The sequence below is a fragment of the Numenius arquata genome, unplaced genomic scaffold (genome assembly GCF_964106895.1).
Source record: "Numenius arquata unplaced genomic scaffold, bNumArq3.hap1.1 HAP1_SCAFFOLD_1693, whole genome shotgun sequence".
Taxonomy (NCBI): Eukaryota; Metazoa; Chordata; class Aves; order Charadriiformes; family Scolopacidae; genus Numenius; species Numenius arquata.
Genome location: NW_027414384.1, coordinates 1 through 12,340, shown reverse-complemented (window position 1 = coordinate 12,340; position 12,340 = coordinate 1). Strand labels below are relative to the sequence as shown.

The following is a 12,340-nucleotide window of genomic DNA, read 5'->3' as shown; positions in this document are numbered from 1 at the left end:
CGTTAAAAATTCCCACCCGGGGGGTCATGTCTCACCTTCGGCGCCGATGGAGACCAGTTTGACGCCTTTACTGGCGATGAAATCCAGGGCTTTGTTGACGTTGTTGATTTTGTGGACGCGCATTTTCCCCCGCTCGGGTTTGGGGCGCTCGCCTGCGGGGAAGGAAGGGTTAAAAAGACCTTTTTTTTATTGAGGGGTTTTAGGGATTTTTATGCTCATTTTAGGAAGCTTTTAGGAATCCCCCCTCCCCCCCAAAAAAACCCCAAGTTCTGGGTTTAATCCCCCCCAAAAAACCCAAGTTTTGGGCTGATTCCCCCCCAAAAAACCCAAGCGTTTGGGTTTAATCACCCCGCAAAAAACCCCAAGTTTTAGCTTTAATCCCCCCAAAAACCCAAGTTTTGGGCTGATTCCCCCCCCCAAAAAAAAACAAGTTTTGGGTTTAATACCCACCAAAACCCCAAGTTTTGGATTTAATCCCCCCAGAAATCAAATGTTTGGGTTTAATCTCCCCCCCAAAAAAACCCCAAGTTTTGGGTTTAATCCCCCCCAAATAAACCCTAGTTTTAGGCTGAATCCCCCCAAAACCCGAGCATTTAGGTTTAATCCCTCCCCCCAACCCTCCAAATTTTGGGCTGAATCCCCCCAAAACACCAAATTTGGGGTTTAATCCCCCCAAAACTGAAGCGTTTGGGTTTAATCCCCCCCCAAAAAACCCGAAATTTTTTGGGGGGTTTGGGGGGGGGTTTGGGGATTTGGGGGGGGAGACAGGGGTTCAGGGGGAGGGTTCGGGGGGAGGTTGGGGGTGGTTTTGGGGGTTCGGGAGGGTTGGTGTTTAGGAGGGGTTTAGGGGTTCAGGGGGAAGATGGGGATTCGGGGGGGGTTGGGGGTTTGGGGGGGGATTTAGGGATTTGGGGGGGGAGACAGGGGTTCAGGGTGAGGGGTTCGGGGGGAGGTTGGGGGTGGTTTTGGGGGTTCGGGGGGGTTTAGGTGTTTAGGAGGGGTTTAGGGGTTCAGGGGGAAGATGGGGATTTGGGGGGGGTTGGGGGTTTGGGGGGGGATTTAGGGATTTGGGGGGGGAGACAGGGGTTCAGGGGGAGGTTGGGGGTGGTTTTGGGGGTTCGGGGGGGGTTTAGGTGTTTAGGAGGGGTTTAGGGGTTCAGGGGGAAGATGGGGATTCGGGGGGGGGTTGGGGGTTTGGGGGGGGATTTAGGGATTTGGGGGGGAGACGGGTTCAGGGTGAGGGTTCGGGGGGAGGTTGGGGTGGTTTTGGGGGTTCGGGGGGGTTGTGTTAGGAGGGGTTTAGGAGTTCAGGGGGAAGATGGGGATTTGGGGAGGGTTTGGGGGGGATTTAGGGATTCGGGGGGGAGACAGGGGTTCAGGGTGAGGGTTCGGGGGGGGTTGGGGGTGGTTTTTGGGGTTCAGGGGGGTTGTGTTTAGGAGGGGTTTAAGGGGTTCAGGGGGAAGATGGGGATTTGGGGGGGGATTTAGGGATTCGGGGGGGAGACGGGGGTTCAGGGTGAGGGTTCGGGGGGAGGTTGGGGGTGGTTTTTGGGGTTCGGGGGGTTTAGGTGTTTAGGAGGGGTTTAGGGGTTCAGGGGGAAGATGGGGATTTGGGGAGGGTTTGGGGGGATTTAGGGATTCGGGGGGGAGACGGGGGTTCAGGGTGAGGGTTCGGGGGGAGTGGGGGTGGTTTTTGGGGTTTGGGGGGGTTTAGGAGGGGTTTAGGGGTTCAGGGGGAAGATGGGGATTCGGGGGGGGATTTAGGGATTCAGGGGGGAGACGGGGGTTCAGGGTGAGGGTTCGGGGGGGGGTTGGGGGTGGTTTTTGGGGTTCGGGGGGGGGGGGACGGGACGGGACACCCACCGGAAATGACCTCCAGCAGCAGCATCAGCTTGAGGCCGTCGCGGAAATCCTCGTCGATGTTCTCGATCTGGGTGCCGGCTTTGCGCAGGTGGGAGTTACACCACGCCGTGAACGTCTTCGAGGGGGGGGACACACAGGACACACACACACACACACACAAGAAAAACAAAAAAGGACATTTAGACCCCCAAAATTCCAAATAAACCCACCCCTGGCACCCCACCCCCCCCCCTTCCCCAAACCCTCACCGTAAATTCCCCATCATTTCTCCCCCCTCCCCCAATTTTTTACCTTATTTTTTTTTTTGGGGGGGGGAGGGCAGGGGTGTGGGGGGCGTGTGTGGGTATCTTTGCTTCCTCCCTCCCCTCCCCCCCCCCCAAAAAATGGCCAGATTCTGCCAAGGAAGGATGTTCTGGCAGAGGAAGAGGAGGAGCCCCCGGCTATTGCCCAAAATCCTTGGTTTTAGAGGAAAAAAGTGGCTCCAACTCTGCATTTTTTATATGTCAGGTCCCCCCGCCCCCCCCCCAATTCCTTCCCCGGGACCCACACTTTTTTGGGGGGGGCGGGGGGGGGAGGGAATCCCCAGGGATTTGGGGAGGGGGTCTCACCCCGCCCCCAACGCCCCAATAATCTGAAACCACAAATTGACCGTAAAAAGGTAAAAACGGGAAAAAGGGGTTTGCTCAAGCCCTTTCGGTAGCCCACGGGCCGGTGAGGGGGGTGGGAAGGGGGGGGGACACAACCCGGGGTTTGGGGGGGGGGGGGTTGGGGGCGGGGCACAGGGAGGCAAAAAATAAATAAAAAAAAAAGGTCATAATATTTTTTTTGCCCTCCCCTGGGAGCGTAGGGTTTGAGGTTCCCCACGCGGCCTTATAAGGGCAAATTCCGCGGGGGAGAGGAGGGGGGGGGGAAGGGGGCAGGGTGTTCCCCAGCTGGAAGGGCCCCAAGTGGGTGCCACCCGGGGCGGGGTGCTGGCCACGGGGCAACCCCCCCCCCCCCCCCCCCGCACCTGGGGAAGGTGAGTCAGCGGCTGAGTCACCCCCCCCACCCCGAGCAGGAGCGGGGAAGGAGAAACACGGGGGGAAAAGGGAATAAAAAATAAAGAAGGAATTGAAGGGAAGAGAAAAAGTTGGGGAAAAAGGGGAGAAAAGGAAAAAAGTCGGGAAAAAGGGAAAAAAATTGGGAAAAAGGGAAAAAATTGGGGAAAGAGGGAAAAAATTGAAGGAAAAAGAAAAAGTTGGAAAAAAGGAAAAAAAGGAAAAAAGGAAAAAAAAGGAAAAAAGGAAAAAAAGGAAAAAAATTGAAGGAAAAAAGCTGGAAAAAAGGGGAAAAAATTGGGAAAAACTGAAGGAAAAAAGCTGGAAAAAGGGAAAAAAATTGGTAAAAAAGGAGAAAAATTGGGTAAAAGGGAAAAATTGGGAAAAAAAGAAAAAAATGAAGGAAAAAGAAAAAGTTGGAAAAAAGGAAAAAAATGGAGAATAAGGGGAAAAATTGGATAAAAAAATTGGAAAAAAGAAAAATTGTTAAAAAGGGAAAAATTGTTAAAAAGGGAAAAATTGGAAAAAAGGGAAAAATTGGAAAAAAGGGAAAAATTGGAAAAAAGGGAAAAATTGGAAAAAAGGGAAAAATCGGAAAAAATAAAGAAAAAGGAAAAAGATTGAAAAAAGAAATAATAAAAAAGAAAAAAGATAAGAAAAAAGAAAAAGTTAAGGACAAAAAGAGCAAAGAAGAGAAAAAAACAGAAAAAATGAATGAAAAAAGATGAGAAAAAAAGAAAAAATTAAGAAAAAACAGGAAAAAACTAAGAACACACCACCCCCCCGCCCCCCCCCCCCCCGGAGTTAAAGAAATGCCTCAAACCAGAAGCAATCCCCCCCCCCCCCCCCCCCCCCCCCCCCCGAAAGGAACGCTCCCCCTCTAGGTGGGGGGTGGGATTCAGGCTCCGGGGCTTGTCCTCGGCCCCAAAAGCCCATATATATTTTTTTTTTTTCCCCCAAACTCTCTGGAAACGGGCGAGGAGTTAAAAATAGACGCCAAAAAAAAAAAAAAAAAGCCATAAAACACGTCACCCCCCCCCCCCCAAACCCCTCCCCGGACGCTCCTCTCCTCAAGAGATGACAAAGCTCTTCCAAATCCCAGGAATTTCTTTTCCAATGGACCCCCGCAAAATAAAACCACTTTATTTCCAACCCGTTCGCCAAAAACCCTCAAACTTTTTGAGCCCAAAAAGGGGTTTTGGGGGTGTGTGTATGCGCACTCCTGGGGTGGGGGGGGGTTAAAGATGGGGCTGGGGGGGGACAAAAAAGGAGGATTTTTCCTTTTTATCCCTCCCTCCCCCCCCCCCCCCGGAGGAACGTGTTTGGGATAAAAAAAAAAAGAAATAAATAAATCTATATAAAAAAAAAAGTGCCTAAAAAAGGCGATTCCGCACAATCCTCTGGAATTTCCTTCCCACGGAGAAACGCTTTCCAGGCATTGTATCAACGACGCCTTTGTCCGGGGGGCGGGGGGGAGACGGGACACCAGAAAAAACAGATGCCCCCCCCCACCCGGAGCCAAAAAAACCTTAAAATCCCCCCAAAACCTGCCGGGGGCGGCAGGGGGAGGGAAAGACCCATTTTCCTACGATTTGAGGGTGGAAAATATCAATTTAAGGCATCGAAAAGGCCCAGTTTTGCCCTGGGGGGTGGAAAGGAAGGGAAGGGGGGCACGATCCCGGAGGATTGGGGACATTTATTATTTTTTGGGGGGCATTTATTATTTTTGGGGGGTCATTTATTATTTGGGGGAGGGGGGGGCATTTTCCTTCCTTTTAAGGCAAAAAACCCAAAGTCCACGGGGCTGGATTTTGACCGGAGGAACCCTCCCCCCGCCAGGAGTTATTTTTTTTTCCATGAGGTCACAAATTTGGCCTAAAAAATAAAATAAAAAAAATAATTAAATATAATAATAAATATCTTTATTTAGAAATCGACCGGAATCGCTTGGGTTTTAGGTCTTTTTTTTAAAAAAAAAAAAAAAAAAAAACACAAACCCAAAACTTTAAAAATAGCGTTTTCTCGCCCCGGTGGGGCCCTCGTGGAGTGACTCCCCCTGCTTTTTTTTGGGGCTAAATTCGGGGGTTTCACACCCAACCGCCCTCCCCCCAAAATCCAACCTTGGGGAGGGTGGGGGGGGGGAGCTGCCCCCTTCGTTAGCGCTGGGAAGCTCGTTAAGGGCAGGAAATGGGTCCAAAAACAAACAAAAAAATATCCTCAACCTCCGCTTTTTAGGAGACTAAACAAAGCTGGGGAGGCCGAAGGGGGAAACCCAATTAACGGCGCCCGTTAATTAAGGGCTGGGCTGGAAGTCGCTTGGCTTTTTTTTGGGGGGGGGGTGGGGGGTGGGGGTGGTGCGGAAGGGAAACAGGGAAAAAAAATGACAAATAAAACAGGAAAAATGTGAGGATTTTGAGGATTCTTTTCACTCCGGATGGGGAAAAGAGGGACAGTGAGGAGCTGCCTTCGTTAGGACTGGGGGCCTCGTTAGGACGGGCTTCATTAAGACCGGCCCTCGTTAGGACGGGGGGCCTCGTTTAGGACCGGGGCCCTCGTTTGGGATGGGCTCCCGTTAAGATGGGCCTTCATTAGGATCAGCCCTCATTAGGGCCAGGGCCTCGTTTAGGACCAGGGCCCTCGTTAAGACAGGCTCCCGTTAAGACAAGGCCTTCGTTTGGGACCGGGGACCTCCATTAGGACAGGCTCCTGTTAGGACCGGGGCTCTCGTTAAGACAGGGCCTTCGTTAGGACCAGGGCCCTTGTTAGGACGGAGGGCTCGTTAAGACAGGCTCCCATTAAGACAAGGCCTTCATTAGGACCAGGGCCTTCGTTTGGGACCGGGGGCCTCCATTAGGACAGGCTCCCGTTAGGACCGGGGGCCTTCGTCAGGATGGTCCTCGTTAAGGCCGGGGCCCTCATTTAGGATGGGGCCCTTCATTAGGATGAGCCTCGTTAAGACCGGGCCCTTGTTAGGATGGTAGCCTCCATTTAGGATGAGCTCCCGTTAAGACGGGCCTTCGTTAAGACCAGGGCCTCGTTAAGGACAGGGGCCCTCGTTAAGACCGGGCCCTGCCCCTCCTAACACCCCGAAAGGCCGGGACTTTTCCAGTGGCTCCTCAGGGCTTTGTTATTTATTAGTTTTAATTTTCTTTTAATTACCGGCCAGGGCCGGGGTGGGGGGGGACCGGATCCCAGAGAGATTCTCCTCATTCTTTTTCCTAATAAGGCTCCGGCCGGGCCTTTTTTGGGGGAAAAAACAGCTGATTCGGAGGAGGAGGATGAGGATGGGTTTGGAGGGGTGCGCAATTTGGGAGGATTCAGGGAAAAAATCAAGGTGAAATTCCACAATTCCTCCTGGATCCGGGACACACACACACACATACACACAACACGACCATGTTTTGGGGCTCCATTTTGGGGTTAATTCCGGGGAAACGAGGGTCGAAGGTGCACCCCCACATTCCGGGTGTTAAGAGACATTCCCAGCTTTTTGGGGCCAGTTTTTACCCCAAATGACACGTTTTTAGGGCAAAATACGCCCCCCCCCCCCCGCCCCTCCCCCCAGTCGAGGGAATTTGAGGTGATTTCTCCATTTTTACCCATTTTTCCCCCCAAAATGGGACCAGGCGCCAAAAATTGAGGGAAAAATCCGATATATCCCAGAGGCAACGGGAGGGACTGAGGGGTGGGGGGGGCAAAAATAATCCCGATTTGCCCCTCCCCTTCGTTAGCGTTCGGGCAAACGAACGTCGCGTCAGCTGGGGCAGCTCTTACCTCATTAACCAGGAATTAACGAGGCAGGTAAATAAACTCCCGCCCAAATTCCGACCCGGGGCCGGGGAAAAGGTGCCTCCCCCGCCCCGGGGGAAGGATTAAAAACATGGATTATTGGGCAAAAAGAGCCGGGGAGCCCCCCCAAAAAATGGGGGTTGGGAGCGGAAAAGTCACCCGCAAGGCCGGAAAAACCTCCTGGGGAGGAAAAGGGGGGGTGATTTCCTCCAAAAAGAGGGATTTTCAGGCAAATCTCACTCTGGAAAAGTCACCTCCAAGGCCAGGAAAAGGAAAGTGGGGAGTGATTTTGTCCAAAAAGAGGGTTTTTCAGGCAAATCCCGCTCTGGAAAAGCCTCCGAGGCCAGGAAAAGATCATGAAGAGGAAAACGGGGAACGACTTCCTCCAAAAAGAGGATTTTTAAGGCAAATCCCGCCCTGGAAAAGCCCTTTCCAACACCAGGAAAAGCTCAGGCAAAGGAAAACGGGATGATTTCCTCCAAAAAGAGGTTTTTCAGGCAAATCCCGCTCCGGAAAAGTCACCTCTGAGGCCGGGAAAAGGAAAATGGGGAGTGATTTTGTCCAAAAAGAGGGTTTTTAAGGCAAATCCCGCTCCGGAAAAGCCCTTTCCAACACCAGGAAAAGCTCGGGAAAAGGAAAACAGGAAGCAATTTCCTCCAAAAAAGAGGGTTTTTCAAGCAAATCCCGCTCCGGAAAAGTCACCTCCGAGGCTGGGAAAAGGAAAACGGGGAGCGATTTCCTCCAAAAAGAGGGTTTTTCAGGCAAATCCTGCTCTGGAAAAGTCACCTCCAAGGCCAGGAAAGGATCATGTAGAGGAAAATGGGGAACGATTTCCTCCAAAAAGAGGATTTTTCAGGCAAATTCCACTCTGGAAAAGCCTTTTCCAACACCAGGAAAAGGTCGGGAGGAGGAAAACGAGGAGCAATTTCCTCCAAAAAGAGGGTTTTCCAGGCAAATCCTGCTCTGGAAAAGCCTCCGAGGTCGGGAAAAGATCATGAAGAGGAAAATGGGGAATGATTTCCTCCAAAAGAAGGATTTTTAAGGCAAATCCCACTCCGGAAAAGCCCTTTCCAACACCAGGAAAAGGTCGGGAGGAGGAAAACGGGGAGCATTTTCCTCCAAAAAGAGGGTTTTTCAGGCAAATCCCACTCCCGGGGCTGTTTTTTCCGAGAGCTCCCGGAGCCGGATGTTTGGTTTTTTTCCTGTCTTTTTTGGAGAGAACCCAAGAATTCCGGGCGGCGCAGAAGCGGCCGCTCCCCCGGAGGGAGGGGGGGGGCATGGGCGACTCCTTCCACCCGCCTCGTTAGGCCGCCGAAGTCGTTAATTTGAGGAGCTGGGGGGGGGGGGCTCATTAACGACACCCCAATGACGACCCGGCCTCCGCTCCGCCAGGACCTCACCTCCCCGGGGCTTCGTTATGGCCCCATGGGCTCGTTATCTCTCCCTGGCTTCGGTTAGCCTCCCCTGGGCTCGTTATCGCCCCGTGGGCTCGTTATTGCCCCCAGGTCCCTCAAGGCCACCCTATTTCCTCCCCCCCCCCAGGTTGTTTCCCAGACGGAAGTGGGAAGAAGCCGGGATTTGGCTATTTAAGGCAATAATTTCCCTCTGTTTTTTCCTTAATTTGGCGACGCCGGGAAGGACAGGTGGAGGCTGGGAAGAAGGACGGACGGAGGCCGGGAAGGACGGACAGACACACGGAGGACGGAAAGGACGGACGGAGGCTAGGAAGAAGGATGGACGGATGGAGGCCGGGAAGGATGGATGGAAGCCAGGAAGAAGGACGGACAGAGGCACGGAGGCTGGGACGAAGGACAGAGGCTGGGAAGGACAGATGGAGGGAGGCCGGGAAGAAGGACGAACGGAGGCCGGGAAGAAGGATGGATGGACGCATGCACGGAGGCTGGGAAGGACGGATGGAGGCTGGGAAGGACGGATGGAGGGAGGCCGGGAAGAAGGACGGACGCACGCATGCACGGAGGCTGGGACGAAGGACGGAGGCCGGGAAGAAGGACAGACGGAGGCCGGGAAGGACAGACGGAGGCCGGGAAGAAGGATGGATGGACGCATGCACGGAGGCTGGGACGAAGGACGGAGGCCAGGAAGGACAGATGGAGACCGGGAAGAAGGACAGACGGAGGCCGGGAAGAAGGACAGACGGAGGCCGGGAAGAAGGATGGATGGACGCATGCACGGAGGCTGGGACGAAGGACGGAGGCCAGGAAGGACAGACGGAGACCGGGAAGAAGGACAGACGGAGGCGGGGAAGAAGGATGGATGGACGCATGCACGGAGGCTGGGACGAAGGACGGAGGCCAGGAAGCACAGATGGAGACCAGGAAGAAGGACGGACGGATGCACGGAGGTCCAGGAAGAAGGACTGGGACGGACACACTGAGGCCCAGGAAGAAGGACAGACTGCCGGAGGCTGGGAAAGGACAGATGGACGGACAGATAGAGGCCCCGGGAAGGAGGGATGGATGGAGGCCCGGAGGCTGGGAAGGACACACTGAGGCCTGGGAACGGACAGACAGAGGACGGGAAAGGACGGACAGACCAACTGAGGTCCAGGAAGGAGGACAGACACACAGACCGAGGTGCAGAGACCAGGAAGGACAGATGGAGGCCCGGGAAGGACGGACACATGGTCCAAGGCCCGGGAACGGACGGAGGCCAGGAAAGGAGGCCTGGGAATGAAGACGGACACACGGACCAAGGCCCGGGAAGGAGGACAGGCGCATGGACTGAGGCCCGGAGACCAGGAAGAAGGACGAACCGAGGCCTGGGAAAGGACAGACGGACACACCAAGGCCCGGGAATGGACAGACAAGAGGACGGACGGAGGCCGGGAAAGGACGGACAGAGGCCCGGGAAGGAGGACGCACAGATTGAGGCCCCGGGAAGGAGGACGGACGGAGGCTGGGGAAGGATGGACACACCGACAGAGGCCCAGGAAGAAGGACGGACACACAGTTGGAGGCCCGGAGGCCAGGAAGGAGGACGGACAGAGGCCTGGAGGTTGGGAAGGACACACGGATGGAGGCCTGGGAACAGATGAAGAGAGGATGGATGGAGGCCTGGGAAGAAGGACGGACGGAGGCCTGGGAGGGACAGACGGACGGACGGAGGCCCTGGGAAGGACAGATGGAGGCCCAGACACTGGGAATGACACACGGATGGAGACCCGGGAACGGATGGACAGAGGACGGACGGAGGCCAGGAAGAAGGATGGACGGAGGCGCGGGAAGAAGGACGGACGGAGGCCGGGAAGGACGGATGGAGACCAGGGAAGGAAGGACGGGCGGAGGGAGGCCGGGAAGGACGGACGGAGGCGGACGGTGCCACATAGCTGAGATTCCAGAGGAGGAACCCCCCGGGGACTGGCCATGGACCAGCAGCGAAACCGGCGGCGCCGAGGGACGGCTCCAAGCGGGAACGTCTCCGATCCCGGGAGGGGATGAGGCTCCGGGATCCTCCGGGATCCCAAATCAGCCCGAAATAAAAAAAAAAAACAATCCAAAAAGAGACACAAACCAGCTCCCAAAACATTAATTAACTCCCAAACGAGCGCCTTCCCGCTGAGCCGCTTCCAGCCTTCCCTCTTCCGGGAATCAGGGCTGGATCTGGGTCTTCGGGGGGTGGGTGGGTGTGAAGGGGGAGGAGCTGGACCCCCAAATTCCCCCGAATTCCCCCAAATTCCCAACCCCGGGAGGAGGAAGAGGAAGAGGAGACGAAGAGCCGCTGTGGAGAAAAACTCTGGAAAGGGAGAAGGAAAAAAAGGGGGGGGGGGGGGGGAGGGCCGGGGAAAAAAAAAAAAACAACAAAAACCTCTCGGGAAGGGGCTGGGGGGGGGGGGGGGGGGGGGGAAGTTGGCAGGCGGGTAATTAATTAATTAATTCATTAATCACCTGCCCCACCCCACACCTAACGAGGCCTTGCTTTGGAATTTATAACCCCTCACTCCCCCTGCCCCCACACCAAAACAGCACCCGAAACAACTCCCCCCCCCAGCGCAAGTGTGTCCCCCCCCCCCAATAACACCGCTCCCTCTTAAATAACCCCTAATTAAGGCAATTAACCCCGAAGCGGGGGGGCCGTGTCGTGTGTGTCGTCCCCCCCCCGCCAATGATTAACCAGGAGGAAGGCGGTGGCAAGCGGGAGTTTGGGGCGTTTGCCCCAGGAACGAGGCCCGGCCAGGGGGGTCCTGAGGTTGGATTGACCCCCACCCTGGGGTGATGGAGCCCCCCTTCCCCCCCCCCCCAAAAAAAAGGGGGCTGGGGGTGTCTTTGCCCTTCGCCCCCCGGCCCCTCCCGCCGCCGCCTCTCCCCCAGTGCCCTTTTATCCTCTCCCAGTATTTCCCCATTCCTGAAGGCGGGGGGGGGCCGTGGGGTGGGGGGGGTGGATCCTCATCTTATACACCCCAATTCCTGCGGCATCTCAACCCCCCCCCCCCCAAAAAAAAAGGAGGGAGGGGGGGAAACATGTTTTTTTCCCCCAAAACTCTGGCTGCTTTCTCCGTAGCTTTCCCCCACCCCAAAGTTCTCCCCCCTCTTGCCGCCCCCCCCCCCCCCCAATCTCTTGGCTCCCCCCACCCCCCGTCCCTGTCACCCCCCTATGGACCCCCCCCTCCCTCCTCTCACAGCTCCCCCCCCCCAGAATCTACCACAGTGGGGTACCCCCCCCAGACTCCTACACACACCCCCCCCGTACCCCAATACTCAGCCCCCAGCACCCATGGGGGGCACCTGCCTCAGCGTCACCCCCCCTCCTGCCCCACGACCCCTCAACTGTCCCCACACCCCCCCCCACCCCCGAGGACCTGTCCTCTCAGACCCCCCCCGCACCCCAGGCCCTGAGCCACTTAGGGGTCCCCCAGACCCCCCCCTCATGTCCTGGCCCTTCAGGGGTCCCCCCCAGGACCCCCCTGCCCCCCCCCAGACCCTCAGGGTCCCCCCAGGCCCAAGCTCTCAGGGGTCCCCCCTGTCCCCTCACAGGGTCTCCTCCAGACCCTCAGGGGTCCCCCAGGACCCCTCTATCCCCTCACAGGTGTCCCCCCCCCAGGCCCAGACCCTCAGGGGTCCCCCCAGGACCCCCCTGTCCCCTCACAGGGTGTCCCCCCCCCTGTCCCCGACCCTCAAGGGTCCCCCCAGGACCCCCCTGTCCCCTCACAGGGTCCCCTCCAGACCCTCAGGGGTCCCCCCCAGGACCCCCCTGTCCCCTCACAGGGTCTCCCCCCCAGGCCCAGACCCTCAGGGGTCCCTCTCAGACAACCCCCCCCCCCCAAGGCCTACCGCCTCAGGACTCCCCTCAGGCCCAAACTCCCCTCAGACCCGGGGCGGGTGTGTGTGTGTGTGTGTGTGTCCCCTCACTTTTCCACACCCCCCTCCCCCGTTTTCCATCCGCCCCCCCCCAATCCCGGGCCCACCTTTCGCTGCTGCTTCTCCCAGGCGGGATCCAGCAGGAGGTCGCGGTCCCAGTCGTCCTCCTGGGCCATGTAGTCGCCGTTGGGCCGGGCCCGTTGTTGCCGCCATAAGGGTAAGGCTGCCCGGCGCTGTGGTAATCCACCATGGCGGCCGCGGGATCCACAGAGCTGCTGCTGCTGCGGCTGCTTCGGCTTCTGCTGCCTCCCTCCTCCTCCTCCTCCTCCGCCCCCC

The 12,340-nt window shown here is 56.5% G+C and overlaps 1 protein-coding gene across 1 annotated transcript; it reads right to left on the bottom strand.

Moving 5' to 3' along the window:
* Positions 1-35: 35 nt before the first annotated feature.
* Positions 36-12,332, bottom strand: LOC141477942 (alpha-actinin-4-like; the record flags this gene model as incomplete). Its single annotated transcript, XM_074167110.1, has 3 exons — positions 12,112-12,332; positions 1,864-1,978; positions 36-152 (listed from the first exon to the last, which is right to left on the bottom strand). Coding segments are annotated over exons 1-3 (301 nt in total), but the record flags the coding sequence as incomplete, so codon positions are not given.
* Between the last annotated feature and the right edge of the window lie 8 nt (positions 12,333-12,340).